We start from the raw sequence: 24,054 nt of genomic DNA on the forward strand, positions 1-24,054 counted from the left end.
CAACAAGAATCTTCTTAATGGGGAGCAAGCACATTGACGTCACCATATGAGCAATTACATACTTTTTAACAGTCCTGTCATGCTTTTAAAAAAGCCAAACTTTGCCTGTTTGTTTATTTTCGCATTTCACTTGCTATGATAAACTTGCCTCTACAACCAGAAATGTCACTATTACTTACTTTGGAGTATGAGTACCAGTAAGAAAGCCATCAATCATTACAGTTAAAAAACTAAATATGTAAATGAGAAAATGCTGGTTGAATCACTGTGAGAGAGATACCAACTATATTAATATGATCATTTCATGCACGTACAGTGCCATATTGATTGTTGCAGAGCTACGGTATACTGCAATCTGCACAATGCGGTCTCACCTGAACCACAGCTTTAATGCCTGCTGGTGAATCCCAAGACATTCAGCACTCAAGTCAATAAGTAACTAAAAGCCTTAGGTTGACAAAACATATGAACATCAGAATAACAGTACAATAATTCTGATTGTTGGCTTCCAATGTCATATAAGGTTTAGTTGATAAATTCTTAGAACAACCTTCACCCCTGCTGATATGCAGTGTCAAAGTGAATTCCAATCAAATTATTCTCTGTAAGCCAACCCTCTCATTAGCTGCATTCAGTCCAACTAATGTTGAGTACTGATGTGGGCAAATGCTGACTAGTACCAGTAATGCAGTGCCAATTAAATTTACCTTTTTTTCCCTCTTAGCAGTAGTTGTCAACATGGCGTCCATGCTCTTCATCCACCACCTTTTCACAAAGAACTTCATCCAATGGCCACATCTCATTCCTGAGAAAACATACATTTACAATGTGAATGATGTAATGATAGCCAAGTGGTGCTCTGATTTAAAACTGTAAAGGAATGAGCAAGTGAGAATAGCAGAGGTACCCAAAGTTATCATATATTTCAAGATCCTCATTTTATGATACCATAGCTGTATTTCAATAAGGGTCTTCACATGCATATGCAAATTCTCTAATACACAGGTGTCAAAGTGCTGGCCCGGGGGCCAAATCTGGCCCGCTGCATCATTTTGTGTGGCCCGAGAAAGTAATTCATGAGTGCCGACTTTTTGTTTTCGGATCAAATCAAAATGATGACAGATGTATATTATATTTCCTGATTTTCCCTCTTTTTAAAAACAATCACTGCAATTTTTCATCCATTTTTTAGTTCCAAAAGAATTTTGTAAAATCTAAAAATAAATATATACACATTTTCCGTTTTCCACTTTTAAAAAGTATTTTGTTCCCATACTAAGAAAAAAAGCTCAAATAAACATTGCTTTAGATCTATAAAAAACTGACTATTTAGGGCTTTTTATCCAGTTCTTTTAATCCAATTCTTTAAAAAAAAATCTAAATATCAGATCTCAAATGGTCCGGCCCACATGAAATGCCGTTGACGTTAATGCGGCCCGCAAATCAACCCGAGTTTGACACACTTGCTCTAATATATGTATACTTTTGGGGTCAAATTCAGTTCTCTGAGCCTAACACTGGAAAACAGCATACAGAATCACTCGACATTTTCATTGAAAATATTAATGAAAGAAAATATGCACGACTGCTACATTCTTTCTATACTTTTTACTGACTTTGCTTGTTTGTTTTATAATTCAGCTCATCAGCAAAATGTGCAGGAACCTGATAATTATCCTGATTGTTTGATCCAGATGTGTAGACCTGGAAAAGTTGGTGACCGCTGGTCTAACTTATTCATCCTCTCACATCTATTTATTAGTGTTTATACTTTCTCTTTCTTGATTTTGTCTCATGTAATGTAAAACTCTTTGAATGACTAACTTGTGTTGACTTGTGCAATACAAACTAATTGCTTTGCCTAATTAATGTGGCTAGAATCGAATAAAATGAGGTTACTGTGTCTGATCTTTCAAATCTATCTAATTTGCCTGGGGAAAACTTACCGCTATTCCAAATAAACAGCAATTGAAAAGCTTTAAGGGGATAAGACTACAAACTTTCCAAATAGGAAAAAAAACAGCACTCATTGATTATTCTGAAAGTCCAAAATCCTTATCTGCAAGTGCAATTTTTAATCTGTTCAGTTTGAATGTATTATTTGTTTTTTTTTTCTCCTTCATTTAAACCTCCCCCAATTGCCCCAAGCTGTAGTAGAACTTCAATCACTTCAAAACCTCTGGAAAAGATTAAGAGGATCACTTTAGGGTACGTGGGTTAATGTGTGATGGTTAATCTCTGAACAGCCTACGGCGAATATTCCAATCTGTGTCATTAGCAACAACATTATTAAGGGAATTCACCTGAAAGCCTAAAGGACAAAAAAATGAATTTTGTTTTTGTCATTTTAGGTCTCTATCATCCATCAAACTATGCAGAATATGCAAAACACATTATAATTATAAGCAGCGCAATTCCAAAATAAACATGTTTATAAACCTCTACTCTCATCTACTATCCACGACAGGGGTGTCAGACTTGGGTTGGTTCACGGGCTGCTTTAACGTCAACTTGATTTGACGTGGGCCGGACCATTTTAGATATAATCTTTTTTTTATATAAATCGATTAAAAGAACTGGATTAAATTCCCCGAATATCCATTTTTTTTACAGATCTAAAACAATGTTTATTTTAGCTTTTTATATATATTTTTAGATTTTACAAAATCATTCTGAACTAAAAACAGAAAAAAATGAATTAAAATATACAATTATTGATTTAAAAGGGGGAAAATCAGCAAATTTAATAAACATCTATACTCTTCATTTCAATTTGACCCTAAAACAGAAAGTCGGCACTCATGATTTACTTTCCCGGGCTACACGAAATGATGCGGCGGGCCAGATTTGGCCCTCGGGCCGCCACTTTGACACTTGTGATCTACGATCTTATTGGTCGGACGGTTACGGTAACACTCAAACTCCCCCGGTGGCCACTATACTGCTCAGGCATTACGGAAAAGTAGCTGTATATATTTTTTCTGTAGAGAGAATTATAAATAGAAGTACTACTGTATATATATTGTTCTAGGATTTGAATCCTGAGTGAGAGAAGTGTTATGTCCCTAATTGACCAGCAAAGAACTACTTTGCACACTGACTTGCTGCACAAAAAGATGCACATCAAGAGATCTGTTCATTTTGTGGGTGTGGAGATGACAAATTCTAGCCACAGCCTCAAGGAGACTGGACAGCCAAAAAAAAAAATCCTTCAGTGTCCTTACTCCTCAGATTTACACTCCAGCCATGATGGTTAAGCTCCCACATCGATCAACATGGAGACCGTCTCATTTTCAAAACAAACACAGCCAGCAGGCTTACTGTACATTTAAGAGGAGTCACAGCAGTAAGTCAGAGCAGAAGAAAATAAGAACTTTAAACCCACAGGCAACTCCCACACTCAGCAGGATGGTTTTATTTCTCTTTTGCCCTCTCTATCTTTACAACCGCTCCCACGTTCAGTCAGCACATTAGAAGCCGGCAAAAAAAAAAATGTGCCAAATTTAGTGAGGGGAAAATTACTTTTGATCTTCTAACACAGCAGATAAAAGCATAAAGTTATATAAAGGAAGCAGTCATACATGGAATTTTGGCAGTGCTGCTTGATACGATTGACATCCATGCACATAATCAGGATGAGATGCGTGATAAATTATTAAATTGCTGTCAGATTTGCTTTTTATGTTAGCTGTCAGTTTGTCAAGATCTCATCCACGCAGCATCCAAAACTTTGACTCAAGCCCACGCAAAACCTTACACAGTCATGATCACCCACAGAGCATTTTCTATTGCTTCATTTACAACCTCAAATGTCCATCTTCTGCCACATGGCCTTTTATTGGAAACTTTGACTCTTCCTTGTTATTGTGAACACAAGACTGATGTGCTTTAACTTTTTTTAATACCACTATAAACACCCAATAACTGTAAAGCCAAGCCAGAAGGGTGAGAGGAAAGAGCAAAATGTTTTTGTGTGAAGTAGGGCAGAGGAGGAGGACACATTTTAATGTGCACTCAAGTGGGAAAAACATTTTTATATTATTTTGTGGGATGATGGATAGGAATGGAGTATTGTTTAAAATTAATTCACTGTTAATGGGGATAAATGCACCACATATACCATATTTTCTGTCTGCTTTATAGAGAGTAAATGGGATAAGGAAGAACAAGGATTACCTTCAAATTCTTCATGATAACCTAAAGTCATAATTAATTTTGTGCAATAATCATATTAACCCATTACTTTAAATACTCCACCCACATGTACATAAATATGCAGTTCTCTATTCTCTCTCTCAAATTTAGCCATTATTTTCAGCTATTAACAAAAGGTCCTTTACTGATTCTTTTATTTTTTATGAGCCCGACTTTGTTTTTTTTTAATGTTTAAAAGGTTAATAATACATTTGCACAAAGGTCAATGAGTATTAACTAGTAAAGAATACAGTGGGGGGTCTTGTTGATATTTCCACACCTTTAGAGTCACAAAATGTTCCCTTAATAGATGTAGAGCATTTCATTGATTGCTAACCCTCATGAATAAAGCTTAAATGCGCACACACAAAGGTAAATACAGCCACGAGGCAGAAGAAGAGAAAATAATTGACCCAGTTAAGATCTTTACTGTGCCAAATTAGGTTAAAAAAGAAAACTGGAGTACATTTTGTGGCTTGAGGACAAAGGGTTCCAAAAAGAACTCTTGCATTTCATTAGAAAGTCAATATGCTTTAATATGACTCCTCACTTAACCATCAGGTGAAGAATATAAGCAATAAAAGGAAAATACGGTATATTGGTCAAAGTCAAAGCCAACAAATCGTATGAAAAGGTCACGTTTATACACAAAGCCATTCACATTCTCAAAATGGAATTCTTAGTAGTAACCCAGTCATTCAAGGCCATAAAACATGTTTAAAAAAACCTTTCAAACGAGCTTCTTTCCACAATTTTCAAAATATATATTCATCTGTTAAGTAAAGAACGATATTGTTGCTTAGCTATGAAGAAACCTATGACCTCATTTCTGCAGTGAAAGACCATTAAATCTTTTATTAGTGGTACATATCGAATTTTGCAAGGTTTTTTTCATCAGAAAATGCTCGATTTATAACCCTATAGTTTCACGCAAGTGAAAGAACTATTCCAGATGCCTAAAACAATGGAATATACTTGAACTAAAATATTGTATATATGTAAACGTTGCCAATCTTAACAGGAAACTACCTTTTTTTGTGATGATAGTGAGTGAGTGATTAGTTTGTATACATAAGTGGCTCGCCTACTCTTATATTCAACGTTGTTTTGATTTTTATTGCAGTGAAGCATGTAATAGTGCGCCTTTAGGTGTGAGCCAACTAACTGTGTACAAACGCATAGTATTTCATCCCACACTTTGGTAGTGTTTACACACAAAGTAGTCACTCGGACTCTACTATATCTGTTAACACATATTCTATACATGTTGTAATGTGTTTAGTCACAAAATCCATATGTTAGTTCTTTTGCTGTATACTTTACATGCATAATTAGAGATACATCTCCATGAGGAAAGTATAAACACAAGGTTAAGCAATTTTTTTTTTTCTGAGTAAGACTGTGAAGCACCACATGTTCCCATTGAATAAATATGAATAAAAAGATGTATGAATATTACCAAGGGAATACGCAATTTCCAAAAAAAAAAACATTAATTAGAAGGAATTTGTTGATATTGAAGATCTGTTTATCCTTAAATCAAATTGGAGATTTTAATGTAACCCAATTTAGTCTGCAGAACAAAGAAAATAATAGAATTGTAGTAAACATCAAAGTTTTTTCATAGTGTGGTTCACTAATAAAATGAATTAACTTTCAGTAAAAAGGTAATAATTCCACATAATTATAATCAGCAGATTTTTCATAAGGTTCGGGAGAGATGGCAAATTTATGTAATTTAGTTCAATTGTAAAGTACTGAAGGAGTACATATCTTTTAATTAAATCTGAAGCAAAAAATATGATCATAGTGTGCCAGGTACTTTTTTATGGTAGTATTAAACTATAATACTATTAAGCCTACTGATAAACACACTTAATTGAATATGTAGTACACAACTGAAGTTTACAATTTAAACCGTTAGCTAAAAAATGTTCAATTTGATGGCATTTTCTTTTTGTGTCGACAAAAGCCAAAAAACTAAAGAGCAGGAGGCAGGTGATGACATTTTATTAATCTACGGGATGATGCCTACGTGCGTTTAGTGGCAGATGGCGTGTGGAAACAAACGCAAAATGCCAGGAGGGAGTTTGGCATTTCACGATAAAATTTGATAGGTGAGGGTGGGGCTGCTCGGCGGATGAGTGGTTAGCGTATCAGCCTCAGAATGGAGGATTTGGGTTCAAATCTATGTCGGTTCACTTGTGTGGAGTTTGCATGTTCTCCCCAGGCTTGTGTGGGTTTTCTCTGGGAACTCCGGTTTCGTCAAACATTCAAAAGACATGCATGGTAGGCTGATTGGACACTCTAAATTGCCCCTAAGTACGAGTGTGAGCATGAATGGTTGTTTTTTTGACTAGGCACCAATTCAGAGTGTCTCCCAGAGACAGCTGGGATAGGCTCCAGCACCCCCTGTGACCCTAGTAAGATGACGGGGGGAATTTATCTGACAAGGTGTGTGTGGGAAGCTGTGTTAAGTTGAGTAAAGCAAAGTGAGAAGCAGGAGAATCAGTGAATCAGTCTTGGTAAATGTACAATTAAACAAATTGGGAGGTTCCTGATTACTGTCTGCATTTCCCAATCAGCGTGAATGTGATTATGAATGTTTTTTCTGTTTCTGTGATTGAGCGGTGACCTGTCCAAGTTGTAGATTGCCTCTCTGCCAAGTTCCTTTCCCATGGTGCTTATGAATTCAAGTAATACACAAAAAGGTGTTTTTGTTTTTTGTTGTTTTGGGGATTTTTGTGAGTCATGCTCTTGTATAGTGAAAATGAACTCTATGTGGGAGGTTCTGAGACTTCAAGCCAGGACCTCATGATTGTAGGGAGACGTGATAGCAGACCTAGAATGCCTTTTTTAGGATTCATATTTCATAATACCCTTCAAAGACTGAAAACCCCAAATGCAGCATCAGAAAAGCAATCACAAACCATTACCATGCCTCCTCCACAGTTTATACTGGGTTGAGTGGTCTTTATTTTGCCCTAAAAATCCAGCCAAATCAGATCTCAATTCATCAGTTTCCAGTCCAAGAGTATTTTTATCTTCCAATAACTGAAATGGAACAGTTTTCTCTAAACTACCAGTGTCAAAGTGATGGCCCGGGGGCCAAATTTGGCACGCCGCATCATTTTGTGTGGCCCGGGAAAGTAAATCATGAGTGCTGACTTTCTGTTTTAGGATCAAATTAAAATGAAAAGTATAGATGTATATTAAATTTCCTGATTTTTCCCCGTTTAAATCAATAATTGTAATTTTTTTATCAATTTTTTCAGTTTTTAGTTCAAAAATCATTTTGTAAAATCTAAAAATATATTTTAAAAAATCTCAAATAAACATTGTCATAGATCTATAAAAACTGAATATTCAGGGATTTTAATCCAGTTCTTTTAATCCATTTATAAACAAAAAAATCTAAATAATATATCTAAAATGATCCAGCCCACGTGAACCAACCCAAGTCTGATACCCCTGCTCTAAAATATCAAACTTGCAACCCCACAAGTGAGCTAAAGGTCATCTTGTAATCTTTATTCCAAATATTATTAACTGAAGAAAATCTGCATTTTTGACCAAAAGCACACTGTAAGGGCAGCATATTGATTTTCTGTTACATAGGACAAAGTGCAATCATTAGGCCCAATCCATTGAATTGCATGTGTGTTGGCTGATCATTAACGTTAATTAAGACTAATCCAACTCTTAGGCAGTTGAAGTGGATCCGTGGTCATGGCAACCCACTCCCAAATGGTAAGCAGCCTGCTGCCTCTTCACTCCCTGCAGCATTCATTGTGATTTGTTGCACAATTACCACACAGCAAGGAGGAAAACTAGCACTTATGATAAACCACTGTTCTGTCTAATGTGCCAAATTTAAACAGAACACACAATGTGTGATATCAAGGAAACGGATGTATAAATAAAGTGTGTCATGTTTTCTTTTTTCTTTTGTGTGTTTTTTTCACAATGGATGATGATGCAATTAGGTTATAAAAAAGAGGGTTGATTAGAGGTAAGATCGGACCCAAAAAATCAAATCTAACCCAACCTATCAGAGTTGAAACTAATGTTTCATAACAAACTGTACCTTCTAACGTAACTCCTTACATTTTCTCAATCTATAAGAAATAACGACTTTATATTTTAGGTTTGTATTTTTTGATATAGAAAGAAATTGGCATAACAGCAGAATTTATGGGATAACTGGTTCTCATGTTTTTCTCTTGCTTGAAGGGGCACATCGTAAGATATCAGTAATATTGAATGATATATGATGTTTGGAATTGTTTACCTATTTTTAATGTGGAATGCGAAGTCATAACTGAGACCTGGTAAAATGTATATTTTAAAACTGAATTAGATGTGCATATGACCTGGAAATTCGTTCCAATGTGACAGAATGGAGAAGGAATCTCTTGTTTTTGTTTATTTTTTTTCAGATGCAGAACATATATTTTCCTCGAAGTTGGCCCTGCGGGAGAATTTAATGGATTTTCCAAAACAGCTTTGAGCTGCTTTGCAGCAATACGTAAAAACTGGTAATGTACCTCTTAACTAAGTTGACTTTATATCCTCCTGGCTACCAGTATTTCAAATTTGTCCTCTGCAGAGGACATTTGTAAACCTAAATATCTCCAACTCAGTGCATCCAATTGCATTGTGCTCTAGAGAGGACATTTAGAGCTTTCCAATGATACACAATTTCTTCCAATTAATACTTTACATAAATTGGAGAATTTCAAAATAAATGTGATTGGACAACACATTTTTTTTCCTGGTAGTCAGGAGGTATAGAATTTTATCAAACATGAAAACTGTTCAACTTCATAGCACAGAAACAAGTTGGTGAATTGGAAAAGAAACCCTGGCCAACATTGCCATCTTGTGGCTATTAATGTGCATTAACATACATAGTATGGTTTGACGGGAAATGTTCACCTCGTTTAACACCGAAAATGGACAAATCAATTATTTTACTTCAAAACGACATTTTCTATTCACATATATGTCTTAATTTTAAATAATGACTACAAAAAAGAACTACTAAATACAATATCACGGGCTACGGGTTGATATTCCTGATATACGGATATCCGGTGCAGGATTCCAGTGTCCAACGACTCCGTTCCCCATAAACTCTTGGGAATTCGTTCTAATCCTGCAAGTGCATTGTGTTTAATTTAAAAACTAGGTATTAGCCTTAAAAAATAAAGTCTATTCCATTTAAAATTTTATTTTGATATGCAACATGTCGGGGAAATTATTTTCCTAACTATATAAAATAAATGCACCAATACTAAAACAGATAGCAGGCATTAATACTTTATATACTGTTACACATGTCAAATGCCTCGGTTGGTCCGATGGCGGTGAGATTTCAATTGATTGCTACAGTGAGTTACAGAACCTCTACGTTTCTTCTCTCCCCTCCCTCACCGTCGACTTTGACCAACCTTTTGTACATTTAATGCTGATTTTCATTCAAATACACTTGCATGGAATCCACTTCTGGATTTGTGTACAAAAGTAAAACAAGAGTTTGATGTTTCCCCCTTATGTGTAATGAGTGATTCCATTAAAAATAAACTACATGAATCCAAAAAGACATTATATACCACACAAATTAGTCCCCACTTAAGATAAAATGTTAAATTCAAAATATGACAAATTCTTACAATGTACTTTTTGTTATCACGTGTCAAAAGTTTTGATACACTTAACCATTCAAGTAGGAGTCTAGTTGGAATTTTATTCATAAATCAACATAAAATCAAGTTAGTAATCTGACTGCAATTTGTGATCTTACCCAACTGGCACTCATCCAACAACATGCGCGCTCGTTCTGCAATAGAAAGGTATCATCAAGCCGACATTTTCACACACGAGTGTATTTATTCCTAACACACAAATTTAATACAAGCACCTGGGTCTCGGGTTCCTCTCAGCACAGCCCTGTACGCCTCTGTTGCCACTAGCAGACGTATTCATCCTCCGAATTGTTTAGCAATGAGTTTATACTACACAATATGTATTGGCTATGTGTATGCTATAGTAAACATTAGCTTGCTCTCATTGGTCTTTCTTCGCTTGCTGGCTCCTCCCACCCTCCACCAGGTACATCTGTTTTATCTCGACTCAATATGAAATAATCATATTCAGTGTAATGATAAACTACTGTGCCTTTTTAGTTGTTTTACTGGAAATGTATTCAATTATAGGTGGAAAAAAAGTGAGTGCTTTATATTTAAATAAACAGCAGTCATTCCCAATGATGATTCAAAAGCAATATGATGACTATGATATTGTATTATATTTTATTAGAATTGCCAAGCAGTTTGGAATAATACAAAAGCTGTGGTGATCATCTCAGTTAAGCAGGTCAAACAAATATAATAACAATGTTTTCATCTTCTAAAATAATCCCAGTTTGCTTTCCAACATCACATGTGGCTCACCCATCATTTCACTCAGTGTTGGGTCTGAAACAAAAACAAATGTATATATGATTAATAACAAATATGGGAAAATTACAACTGAGGAAAAGACTTGGTGTGTCACCATTAAGGATGTCCTCAAAGCCGATGGATTCATCAGTGCCTCTCAGTATGTCCAGCGCAAGGTTGGAGCTCGGCAAGAAAGGAAGACGCTGGATCTGGCAAAAAACAGAAGAGGAATTAAAAAAAAAAATGAAAAAAGCTTTAAAATATGTGTGTTAGTTACCTGTTTAGCTGCCCGATATTCCATCTGCAATTTAAGTGGGGCATGGAGCCCCTGGATGTTTCTGAGGGTAGAGAAATTCATCTTGTCCTGGTTCAACTGGAACTGGTCATAATGGAAAACACACAAATAACATTATTAAAAAATAAATAAAAATAAAATGCAGTTTCAGTGTTTGTGACTCATTTTTGCTCAAATCATTACAAATAAATTGATAATTACCACTGCATTATTACTAAAGGCCTTAAAATATGCTTTGGGATTTTGAATTTGGCACTTATTTACAACCCACTTACATTTTTTTCTGACAGCTCCAATGGATGGGCAGGAATGATCTCATTTTTGACATTGTTGAACCTATAAGTGAAGGACAAGATTTTAAACAACACGTCATCCATATATGTTATTTCAGTCGTTATTCTAGCATTATTATCATAGTATACAACGTCTGACTCAAAATAAAAAGTAAAGTAACTTACCCATTGCGTAGCGTATCATGGACACCATAAGCCCCCGGTGGACACAAGCCTGCTGCCGGTACGCTGTCTTTAATGTCGGAGTGGATACCTCGAGAATTCTAATATGCATGGCATACATTTTTTAGTGATTAGTATCAAAAACACACAAATCTAAAATAATTTAGCCAAATAAAGGGAACAACGCGTATGATCAATGCTAGCTAATGTTACCAAGCACCAGTGACTAATCACATTCACAATAAATGCATCTCTCAATAAAGTCTATAACAAAAAAATCCACATATTATTACCGTATGGGTACAGTTAGGATGAGTTATCAAAGTAATATCTTTTTATTTCTAATAAAGGCAATAAAGAGAATAAACGTACCATTATGGAAAAAAAGCCTTAACAATCTTCTACAACAATCGGTTGAGTGTCGCGTTTCCAAAACGCAATGTCCGGTCATGACGTATAAGTGTCGCGTCACCAAAACACAATATCCGGTCATGACGTCATACTGTGTGCGTCAAACTCAAAACGCAATGTCCGGTCATGACGTATAACTGTCGCGTCTCCAAAACACAATATCCGGTCATGACGTCTTATTGTGTGCGTCAAACTTTCTTCCAATGCGTTCAATTTAGTAAATTCTATTCTGTATTGTCGTCAAACGCTCAACATGTATTCATTTTTGACACTGTAAAGCACATTAACCAGTAAATTATATGCAAATCACGTTGTAAACGAGCCAATTTCTTAGGCGAAAGGAGTCATTTTGGTAAGTTATAATCAGTTATTCGTCATATCAAATTTATCAGTAAAAAGCCTTTTGACACCAGGAACAGTGTAGAGATAAATGTTTATAGTGTCACACGACTGGCTGTTAAGTGTGCAAAGGGGGTATAGCTCAGTGGTAGAGCATTTGACTGCAGATCAAGAGGTCCCCGGTTCAAATCCGGGTGCCCCCTCATTTTGTGGATATATTTTTTGGTTTGTGCAAGATTACCTACAAACTTTCTTAAAAACCGAATATCCCCCGAAAACTACATGTTGTTGAAATTTAGAACATGTACGTACGTGCCGTGCCGTTTCTCAAAAATGGGGCCTGTTGTTTTTAAATTACAACGCCAGGGAGCAGCATAACGCCATGAGAAATAAAAATACATCTCAAAGGAATTTGGAAAGTGGAAATTTCAAGATTTGAGTTTCTTTATTTAATCGTGTAGCTATTTACTTATCCACTCACTGGTTTTCTAGTTATACATTTAATACTAGATCCAGATCATATTTTAAATCCTAGGTAGCCCTGTGTTAAACTATATAAGTATGCATATGAATTAAATTGAAAGCTTTATTGTCATTGTACAAAAATACATATACATACTTTGTATATTGTACTTTGTCCAACGGCATGCATTCCAGGTACAACCCATCTGGACAGGTATGACATACCAAACTTATACTACAGCTAGGTGCATACTTGACTTTACACAAAAATTAAACATCCAGTCACGTACAAACACACAATCACTTTTTATCAACTTTGAGTTGGTTGGCCCAAAAAGTACCGGGTTAATTTATTATTAAGAGCTGAAGTGATGTGGCAGAATATTCAGCTATATGAGCTGCCTAAGGAAATCAGGTCAGCAAAGTCACTGACCTCTTTCGAATTTCATAACATGCCAAAGTGGTCTCTTGGTGTGGTACTACACTCTATCGGTGAGTGGTGATGGTCATTTTACACCTCATTAAAATCCAATCACTATGATTCAGCACAAGTACAAAGGAAATACAGCCACATGGGTATAGATGGAGTTGATGTTTTTCTGTGTGCATAGGCTCATAAAGTATTTGAGAGTAACACATGGCATTTTTCTGCCAATCCTCTATTCCCTCATGTGTTCTGATGATTACAGTGGCCTGAGTCCAGGCTGAAGCTTTGGAATTCAGCCAGCGGCACCCGTTATGTCATCTCCTAGCTTTGAAATTTCCCTTTTAAAAGGACACAAATTGACATAATTTGGTGATACACTCACATGTGAAATGTGAGCACAAACAAAAAGAAGGAAGCCAACCAGTTCACGTTTGGCAGACAACCCTATCTCACCATCTCTGAGTGTGAAATGAACTTAAACTGCCAGCTCTACTCCTTCAGTGACTTTACTTGGAAATACTTCTTTTGCTGCTCGAGCCTGAAAACTTTTTTATGCAGTACCACAATAGTACAGTCACATGACAGCAGAAACTGACCAAGGAAAGGACGACAGCCAGATGCTCATTATGATGACAAGCACGCACTGAGAACATTTGACTTATTTTTAAAGGCCACCTAGGAGTGCTTGCCTGCTGGAGTCAGTACAAGGCTGGCAGTAGCTATGGCCACTAGCCATAAACTATAGTAATCTAATGGAGGGAGGATTGTATAATAAGAATGGTGTATTATTATGTTCATCCAACATGGATAATACTAGGTAAGAGAGCAAAAACGAGACTGAAATGCATTTTTGTCAAAATAGCCAAGGTACTATTGGTAGATCACATGACAATAAGGTTTGATCCAATCATACTACTCTATTTCCACAAAAACAACAAGTTTTATATTTCTGTGCTTTGTTGGTTCATATTATGTCCTTTAAGAAAAGGGGGATACTTTTTTAACAATGATACCTGTTAGTATGTGAACCTATGAGTAAAATGTTGGTCTTTATTTGCATGTGTATCTCTATCTAATTATTGCCTGATAATCAAGGGTGTGTGTTTGTCACTTTTTTGATAGGGTCCAGCTCATTCAGGAGAAGTGAAAGAAAAAAATGGAGGCCTAGCTGGACATCACTAACAACTCTTATTTTAAAGCATGTTGCAAATGCTGTTGGCACCCATGAAAGTATCTGCATGTGGTAAGGAAACTGGAATTTTGAGATTTAACTGATATGATTGTCCTGAAAGTTGAAGCATATTTAAGCACGTTCAAACACATGTGTATATATACAGAACTGCAAGCAGATTACCATTTAAGGATAGTATTCATTTGGATTGGGGGGTATCACAAATCCTACAAAATGCCCATAACAAAATGCATATAGTGACTATATGCATTTTGTTATGGGCATTTTGTAGAATTGCTATAAAAAAAATCTTATATTATTGTCATTATGAGTATTGGAGAGCACTAAAAAAAGAAGAAATAGGACTTCAAATCAGTTTCACATGACTGAATTGTGCTAAACTTAGCTGATTTACTCATTTTTTGCTGGTTTTATGAATTATGGGAATCCAGTACTTGAAGAAATGACTATCTGTTGCTTTTTTTTTTTTTTATTTGGTTGGGGTTAGGGTTGAACGTTAGAAATATCAAAAGGCTTAAAGGTAGGATTCTGGTGACTGACTTTAAGAGAAAGTAGAAGTGACAATCCATAAGGTCTAGTGTTCCATGGCTACTCCTTTATTTGATAACTCGTGGCAATACTGTGCTGAATTTAATGTTTTACACTGCCGACGGGCCTTCAAAAGTCATTACTAAAGTGTATTAAAGTGTATTTCATAACCGGGCCGGGGCTCCATGTGACATTTGGGTTTATTTTTATGAACTTAAGTCTCAAGGATGCTGGGCTGAGAGTACTTTAACCACAAAAAATGATTGCATCTCCAAGTAAAATAAAATATTTTTGTATCATGAATTCTGCCTTTACCAACAGAATATTTACAGGTCAGATTTTTATTTACTTTCTTGTTTTGTTGCCCATCATTTTTGGAGAAGAGTTTGAAATGATAAATAAAATATATAATCTCTGTTTATTTTGAATCTAGGATGTTGAATATCACAGTTGCTTTTGGGGAATCATCTCTAGTTCAATTTGAAGTATGTATACACCCCATAAGACAGAGTTTAGGGTTAATTATTTTAATTCATTTAGACAATTACCTGCCTGGATTCCAGGGTTCATTAGATAAACTCTTCCTGTACTCTGTCAGGATGTAATTGAATGGAAACAAATTTCTGCCAATGAATACAGTGATATAAGTTCTTTTACATAGATCATTTTATTCTGTATTCAGTTTAATTAATTTGGCTATTTTAACATTAGTCTTGTTTAAATTCAATGCAGCATAATGAGATGCAGAAAAAGTGGTTCAAAATAAACCAATGATGTATTTTTTAAAACATAATTTGGCCTTGTATTACACAAATGCAAAGTAGATTATGTGAATTGTGTAAAATAAATGTATTTTTTTTTCAGTTTTGAAGTTAGGGGCAATACAATGCATTTATGTGCATTGTAGGTTCATTATTGGGGGCATAAAGCAGATTATCCTGAATAACTATCTAATGGTTGGAGGTTTGATAAAAACGATTTACATCTCTGATCTATTCTGAAAGGGGTCAATATTTACAATTTCAGGTCAAACCTTATGTGTCACTATGATTGTGATGTAAAATTTAACTTATAGGGTCTGTTTACATAGCTTCTTCTGAAAACATCACAATAAAAATGACAAGAAGAAGAGTTTACAGAGACAAAACAAAAAAAAACACATTTGTCCATCATTCCCCTATTATTCTGAGTATATTTTTTACATTTTGAATATCAATGTATATCGAATAATATATGTAGCGAATTAAAAGTGATACATTTCTGAACAAAATAGATGGACATACAGGAAAATTCAAATTGTACTTCATTCCAGAAAGTATTTTTTCTCCGTGCTATACTACAAGACTCTCAGGAAATATGGTAATTTGTCATGTACACTTACTAGAATGACTTCATCTTTTATATACACACCAGTGGTACACACACACACACACACACACACACACACACACACACAGACTTGGACTCAACAAAGACACACCCATTATTTTTAGCTGCTTGAGTCATGGCTTCCTCCATTGTTCTAGATTAACACACTTGGTCAAAGCTGGGAAAGTTTGATAAACACTGAAATAGCAGAACTAGTAGGCAAGACACTTGGGGTCGTAAAAATAATAGCAAAAAAAGAACACATTCTGAGCCTTTTTTTAACCATCTGGAATTCCAAGAAAGAATCAAGAACCCAGACGCTTTCTGTTCTCCATTTTATAGTTCATGTTATCACATATAATGTCTGTTCATGGTCTTTGATTAAAACTAAAAACTCCCACAAGAAAAAATAAATAAAAAATGTGACTTGTACTCTTTGTGAATGGTGGTCCAAAAAATATGGTGATTAGCCTTGGCTGTTTTTTTTTTATTATGTTGTAGTTGATGAGTTCATACTGAGCATGTCAGAGAAGAGTTTAACCTCCCTTTAATAGGATATCTTTCATTTTGCCCTTTTTGAAGAAATTGTATATTGAGCTTCTATTTCTAAATCCATTGTAAAAGAGAAGGATTATTTGTAAAATATCAAGATTGGAAACTGCTATGGGATTAAAGCACAATGCATGATATTTGTCAATTTGCTCTTTGGAGAGGCTGGCAGCGAATGATCCTTCCCAGTCAAAATGGCCTGGATTTTTAATACCATTAATGGCGCTAAGTCCTTCCATTTTAAATTATGTGGACATGTATGCCATCAATAAAAAGCAGTGCGTTAATACACTGAATATTGTACAAACCCATATATTTTCCAACATGACCACTTGATTTATATTCATTTTATGTACCATCAGTTCACAACGCTTGACAAAAAATACCTTTAGCTATTATAAACAGGAAAGAAAGCCAGCTGGTCAATAACAACGGGTATATTCGTACAATTACATTACAATATTGTCACTATACTTCACATAAGTTCGTTCAATCGGGAAAAAAATATCTGCAGCTATAAACAATGTAAAGGAATGGGATTGGAAAAAAATAACAATGTTTCTAATGTGATTTTTTGCTGATGCCCAACTGAATTTATCTTATTTTTTTCATCAGAGCGTTTTAAATGTTGATATATAGAGTGGATATACACAAAACTGCTGATGTAGTCAAGTCCCCTTTGTGCAAAGAAATAGCAATGCAATATCTATCATGCATATAATACTGTAATCTCTTAACTGTCACACAACAATGCACGAATAACGGAGCACAAAGTAGGATTATAACATTGTCGCTTAATGGATGGAGACCACCACACATTGTGTTGTTGCATGCCACTAATCTGCTCAAATAATATAATATGTCAGCTGTTATGCAGTGTAGGCTTATAGGGGAAAACAGGTGAGGACTCCCAAATGCAATTTCATGGAAGTGCTAATATGTTTTGCTGAAAGGAAAACAGCTGAGTATTGTAGTTTTGGAATTATTTAAATGTACCGTAGGTCCCTGCCCTTCTCAATTTAATTTAAATGCACAACAAGAGACATTCTATCATGCAGTCAAAATTATGATATGACAGCGAATAGATCTGATTTTTGCTGTTTATTTGGACTTTAATACTTTTTCCCTTGAGAATACTCTTGTAGAGGACAATTGAAGATTAAATTGGATCCTATTATGACCTGATGACAATCGGCAGTCATAAGTAGTCAGCCTCTTATTGAATTCTTTTAATGTACTCAATCTTAGCTTTGTCTTTACTCTCCTTTATTCTTCCAACTAGAACAATGTGCTTGCTTTCAGTTCAACAATACAATTGCCTTGTGTTTTGCTTAGATTTTTTTCCACTTTACATTTAAGATCCTTAATTGGTCATTTTAAGACATCAGATTGTAGCATGGTGGCCTCACAGCTCTGGGGTTCTGGGTTCAAATCCAGGTCTTGCCCACCTGTGTGGAGTTTGCATATTCTCCCCGGGCCTGTGTGAGTTTCCTCTGGGTACTCCGGTTTCCTTCTAAAGACATGCATGGTAGGCTGATTGGACACTCTAAATTGCCCCTAGGCATGGGTGTGAGTGTGGATGATTGTCTGTCTCCTTGTACCCTGTGATTGGCTGGCCACCAATTCAGGGTGTAACCCACCTCTGGTCTGGAGACAGGTGGGATTGGCTCCAGCCCCCCTGCGACCAAGCGAATTGTGCAAATATCAATGTACTGTTCTTGAAAGACCTAAATCATATCTCATTGATTTTATTGTTTTTGGGTTTTTTGCCACATTTTTGCAAAGTGTATAATACATCACAAATATAAGAGTTTAAAATATGACACATAATGAAAAATAGGTTGTCTTAAGAAGCCCTTGGCAATCAACCAACATGATTATTAATTACCCGCATTGCTGTAAAGATAAGACAAACATACCTGTTTTCATAAAGAGTGGAGGCTGTTTGATATCTCATTAGCAATGAGCGTGATTACCTCTACTTTGTTACTCTCTGTAAAGATTATTACAACAGATTTTGTTATGGTTTTAATTCATATTCTTCATTAGTTATGTAAATTAGGTTTCATAAATAGGTTCATTGTCTCTTAGCATTTAACAATCCAAGGTTATTATTGTTTTGAGGACTTTAAAAGCAGATGTGGGTCCCTTTGGGGATTTAGTAGTCAGGCTGATACCATTAATTAAAGTAGTTGAAAGTTGGTCAAGGGTGTTTTTCTCATAAGACTTGGGATTAATATCCACCCCCACTGATACAATAACACTAATCAAGATCAGTATTTTTAACTGGCTATAAAGAGGCTCAAGGAGTAAATTTTTGCCATGATATAAAATGTATCTAGTGCATTAGACACAACTGAATTTATGAGAAAATATTATTTAAGATGGTCTCCATCTTAATTGCACTTAACGTTGTTTGTTTTGTTTAAGGTACTTGTTTTGTACTGTATATTTCTGTTGGAAAACTTCCCTGACAATTATGATATTAACACATGATGTTAATAGGCGACAGGCAGCAGACATTTAAATATAGGCCGCATACCATGAAAATGACACCTATGAGTTATCATCATTACGAAGCATGTCCCCAAATTTCACTTAGATCACATATTGGTTGAGAGCCAGCTTTCGACATCAGTCGTTTAGCAAATTTGTGGCTGTGGTAAAAAGGACGTCGCTGCAAAGGAATCGGAATCAGGTCTGACACAGGGCTCCAGCACAGCTAGAAGCACTGTCGGGGTGTCACAACCCCTCACGTCACATTACTAGATACACAACTGGGAGTCTTGTGCACTCAGAGAGGTGACTGGCATTTGCTTCACATACAGATGCAGAAGTTTTAATTGTTACCAATATTTTTTCCAATATAATGAAGACTGAGAACAAAGTGAATATTGATGAGTAAATTTTGGATACCAAAATAAGTGTTGTATAATAATGGCATGTTTTGACTCTTTAATCGAAGAAATTATACAGCAGGTGGCCATAACCAAATCTGTTTATTAAAATTTTACTCTATATACCACTGCCCCAATTTCTCCGATGAAGAATCCTGGAATAGATTAAACTATGATGAAAGCACTATGAGGAGGAAATGACTGCTATTTGGAAGATTTCAACAAAAAGTCCAATGCATATCATTACTTTCTTTAATTTATTATTTCTGAGCATTGAAGCACATTCACTTTCCATATTCAGTGCCTATTCTGTTTAAAGCCATATTTTATTCTGAATTTATTCAATTGTTGCAAATGCTAAGTGTTCCCGCTGGCCTGTAGAGAAGGTAATTTCAGCAATACCAAATTCACCAACTTGCTTTTTTTAATTTCCTTTGTGGAAAATCATGAAAACTTTTGGATATTGCATTACATTTTTTTACAGGTAATTTGCAATACTATAGTATTTTCATAATTCTCACTGGACTGTCAGCTTCTCATGATATTGGAATTTTGCATGTCACAAGCATGAGGTTTTGGGGAACTAAATTCGAAGGAAAGGCAGCTGAGACACGTCTCATTACCAAAAAAGGGTGCTGAAATCAAGCAGAAATGGCACGTGTTTTTATCTGTTCAAAATCAAAGGAATGACTTAACAAGCAGCTGTGACAGGTTGCTTATGTTAGCCGAAGCTGTCAGCACCACTTTTAATATACTGATGAGAGCCTAATGATTGTTAAATAAGTCAGATATGTATGTTTTAATGTGATGTCACAGTACAAACAAGACATTGTTGAGGCAGGAAGGAAACGGAACTGGAATCAAATCTTACTCTAAGGCGATCTACCAATCGCACCCCTGATATACCGTGTGTATTTTATACTTTTATGTATTTTAAATATTCAATATGTACTTCCATTACACTGGGAAAAAGAACCTATTTGTTTTAATTTGTAATAATAATAGATTTTTATTTTTACAATGTTTTAACTTTGGCTTTTTAACTTATATTTTCTGCTTTTTTATATAACCATATTGTATTTAACATATTTGCTTGTTTTATAAATTAAAGTGATTTAAAAAATATTTAAAACATAAATAAAAAAGGCATGAGTTTTGTGCAGGTAGTAGTAACAAGACAGAAAATGGGAAAACTAAACAAAAAAGAATGAACTGCTTTAAAAAAAAATGTTTCGGATTACGCACCCAAACATTAAAAACATCTGTCAGACCTAAAAATGAAAACCACTCTCCAGTATTATTAATATTAATCTTCCGGATGTACGTTGTGCACCAATTTGATGATTACACACAACAATTCAGTTATATATGTTAACTTTGTTGCAGGGTCATCCAAAGTCAGCAGGTAGACTTTAACTCAAACGGACACACACATGAATTTAAAACAAATGACCACAATTCTTGACAATGCATTAACAGCAGGAGCAGGCAAACACAGCCTTTTCCAGCATAAACTATCTCATTACTGTACTTTCCCATCAGGACACATTTGAAAAGTAACACGTAAGAAAGGGTGCTCTCTCTAAAAGGGCACCGGTTGTTATCTACAGTTCAACGCATTGTGACCTCTACGTGCAAAGCACATGAGAATGGGATCGTTCCATATCCAGAAGAAGCCATTAAAGCATGTTAGGATTTAAAATAATGAAAGGTTTGTTTGTGACATTTCCACCGCAAATCAGTTCAAGATTTTGCTGAGCAACACACCATGAAAAGGGTTTACATTCAACTAAAATATATGGTTATAAATCCACTTACTCAAACTGATGATGACATCTAAGAGATAAAATGCCCAAGGCAAGCATGTGTTCTCACAACAGTATTTTGCTAACTTCCAAATTTCTCTAAGAGAATGTAAACTGTTTACATTATGTAAAAGTATGTATACTCGATCTGACAAAACCTCTTCACAAATTAGTTTTTCACAAGTGCAATCCAAAATTTATCTGAATTTGAGGAATGATGACAAGGGTTAGTGTTTGTATTTAACTTGGATCTGCCTTCTTGGAAAACTGTGTTAATTCAAAATGACATACACAAGTTTTATGCATGCATATATATGTATATATATAGTAGTATGCTTTATGTTATGACCTTGTAGAACTTCCAATGCATGAAGCTCACTTCTTAAAGCTGAACTATAAAATAAACAACTGCACAATCAGTCCCCAGAGTGAACACTCCACCATACAAAGGCAAACAAAAACGTGATTCTTAGTGTAGTAGTGAAACAGCATCACTATAGAAGCTCCATATTTTCACGTTTATTTAAGTCAGAACGCTTTAAGTAGACTTGAAATGCCATTTCGAGTGCACGTAGTCAAGAAACTGAAATATTTTACTTTATATTAAATTTGTAATGACATTTTTAACTGCAAATATGGACAGGAACAGCTTGATGAAAAATGTTTACCACTGTACTGTATACTTTACATTACTGCTTCCCTACTTTTATTAACCCAAGAAACCTATGAAGGTCAGTGAGGCAATGTCATTAAAGAATACCTATGGGGCATTTTCCTGAACCCTTTCATAGCTAGCAGTCCTGTTGACATGAAATGACCATTAGACGGATTAACCATGACATGCTCCATTTTGTGATGTAAGATGTGCAAGACCATATCTGCCTTCAAATACCTTGATGTTCATTATTGACCTTCTTGCTCTTTTCATTCGTATAGTCTCTGTATCTGTAAAAAAAATGCACCCATCTCTGCTTTATTAAGAGAATCTCCTTCAACAATATACAGACATTTCAAACGGGAAAGAATTTGCATTAATAACCACATAGGTTTTCTGTTTTTTCATTTATCTATACATTGTTATGAGTGATGGCTTTCATATGAACATCCTGGGTGATCGAATTAAATTGGTCTTTTTTTTCTCAAATCAGAGGCAGGAAATACTGCTTTCATCATTAACTACTTTCCCCAGTGTGTGTGTGGGGGGATGCATGTGTGTTATTATGGCTGCATCACACTGCATGCCTGAGGCTACAGTAAGAAATGGATCTCCTTTACTGTGACAAGCACAATTCTTATTATTTGTACGCCTGCTTTGGCTGAGTCAGTCATATCAAAGCCCCACAATTCCCTGGTCAGTCCAGCTTAACTACTATCATCTTCCGTCTGCTAACCGTATCATGTATTTATCACAACCCCCTGATATCCATTTAAGATCTAATATGAACATTAATACACTATAAGTACATTACGAGATGGGTGGTTCTTTATTATATTATTTAACTGAATGTTTTTAATTGTGATTCCAATTCTTTTAACTAAATATATTAAATTATGTTTGTTTTATGCATGTAAAAAGTAAACAAAATCACATCAGACATCTTAAAAAAAGAGGATTGCAGTCATAAAGCTAAAAATACTGAGTGTATGTCGACACGTGTTTTTCACAACCAAAACCACATTGGTTAACCACAATGGTGTGAGTTATGCAATGGTGTGGGTAACACTCAAGAGTGAATCCTTAAAAAATGGTATTTTAAAGATATTACTTTATATGTATTACTTAGTGCTTATTTAATCGTTGTTTTTTTTTTTAAATCTAAACCTCTCTGTGCACTATTTTTCAATCTATTTTCTAGATTGAAAACCTCGCTTTGTCCTGTTTCCCAAAGAATGTGCCAGTCTTCTATAAAACAACAATATGGTGAGTAAGACATGATGCTAAGTTAAGTTCCTGCCTTTGTGCTGTAATTGTGCGGGAACATTTCTTTTTTTTTTTTTTTTTTTAACCAAAGAGCAAGTTAGGTCAACTGTGGGTTGATTTACCCAAAGGGAATACACTAGGTAAATAATTAGTTTTTATAGATCATGTCACAACACTGTGATCTAAAATGAGCTGTGGGTTGTTATGTTTTTTTTCTTTCTCTTGGTATTTGTGCTGCAGGATAATTCATAATTACATCTCATTGTTCATCTGGGTGAATGATGTGATTTGGATTTACCCTTCTGTCCACTTTGAATTTGTGTTGGAGTACATTTTATATTTTCAAACCAGATTCTGGTGACCTATGTAGGAATCTAATTCTACAACATAATACTATTGCCTGTGCAGGCGAGGCACCTGTACTGAATACCAAGCACCAATGGCCTTGAGACTTTTTAACAGCTTTTTTTTCTCAACCAAGCTTTGCCTTAAACAATATAACAGTCCAAGTGACAACACACAAGGGCCCTAACTGACAGGACTTTAATTTGCAGTAGCAACACATTGGAAGAGACAATATACTGGGTCTGCTAAAGGTCAAAGAAATGATGAAATACAGTATGTTTTATTTGAAGAAATTGCCAGAGATACCCACGTGTATTCTCTATTTGTGTCGCAGAGACAAAACATACTTATAAATGTGTCTATAAATAAAATAAAAATAATATTCAATGTTTATCTTTATGTTTCTATGTTAAAATGCTGAAG

The 24,054-nt window shown here is 35.3% G+C and overlaps 1 protein-coding gene, 2 long non-coding RNA genes and 1 other non-coding gene across 4 annotated transcripts; 2 read left to right on the forward strand and 2 right to left on the reverse strand.

Annotated features, from left to right (window-relative positions):
• Nucleotides 1-669: 669 nt before the first annotated feature.
• Nucleotides 670-10,187, reverse strand: LOC144209905 (uncharacterized). Its single transcript, XR_013329274.1, has 3 exons — nt 10,118-10,187; nt 10,001-10,036; nt 670-805 (listed from the first exon to the last, which is right to left on the reverse strand). It is a non-coding gene; the product is annotated as an uncharacterized LOC144209905 (long non-coding RNA).
• Nucleotides 10,188-10,485: 298 nt separating this feature from the next.
• On the reverse strand, nt 10,486-11,553 carry pomp (proteasome maturation protein). Its single transcript, XM_077736048.1, has 5 exons — nt 11,391-11,553; nt 11,208-11,268; nt 10,915-11,016; nt 10,753-10,846; nt 10,486-10,673 (listed from the first exon to the last, which is right to left on the reverse strand). Exons 3-5 carry the CDS (start codon nt 10,993-10,995, stop codon nt 10,606-10,608), a joined length of 243 nt encoding a protein of 80 aa, XP_077592174.1. The 5' UTR covers nt 10,996-11,016; nt 11,208-11,268; nt 11,391-11,553; the 3' UTR covers nt 10,486-10,605.
• A 428-nt stretch (nt 11,554-11,981) lies between these two features.
• Nucleotides 11,982-23,270, forward strand: LOC144209388 (uncharacterized). The gene is made up of 3 exons (XR_013329110.1): nt 11,982-12,150; nt 14,149-14,269; nt 23,222-23,270. It is a non-coding gene; the product is annotated as an uncharacterized LOC144209388 (long non-coding RNA).
• trnac-gca (transfer RNA cysteine (anticodon GCA)) lies at nt 12,269-12,340 on the forward strand. The gene has a single exon. It is a non-coding gene; the product is annotated as a tRNA-Cys (tRNA).
• Nucleotides 23,271-24,054: the final 784 nt, after the last annotated feature.

Source organism: Stigmatopora nigra, chromosome 16, assembly GCF_051989575.1.
Source record: "Stigmatopora nigra isolate UIUO_SnigA chromosome 16, RoL_Snig_1.1, whole genome shotgun sequence".
In the NCBI taxonomy this organism is placed as follows: Eukaryota; Metazoa; Chordata; class Actinopteri; order Syngnathiformes; family Syngnathidae; genus Stigmatopora; species Stigmatopora nigra.

Excerpts from the sequence above, each read along its gene's own strand:
- pomp (XM_077736048.1), bottom strand. The coding sequence starts at position 10,995 with ATGAATTTCTCTACCCTCAGAAACATCCAGGGGCTCCATGCCCCACTT. Across the intron at positions 10,847-10,914 it reads AATATCGGGCAGCTAAACAG|ATCCAGCGTCTTCCTTTCTT; the intron begins GTAACTAACACA and ends GTTTTTTGCCAG. Across the intron at positions 10,674-10,752 it reads CTTTGAGGACATCCTTAATG|ACCCAACACTGAGTGAAATG; the intron begins GTGACACACCAA and ends TTTTTGTTTCAG.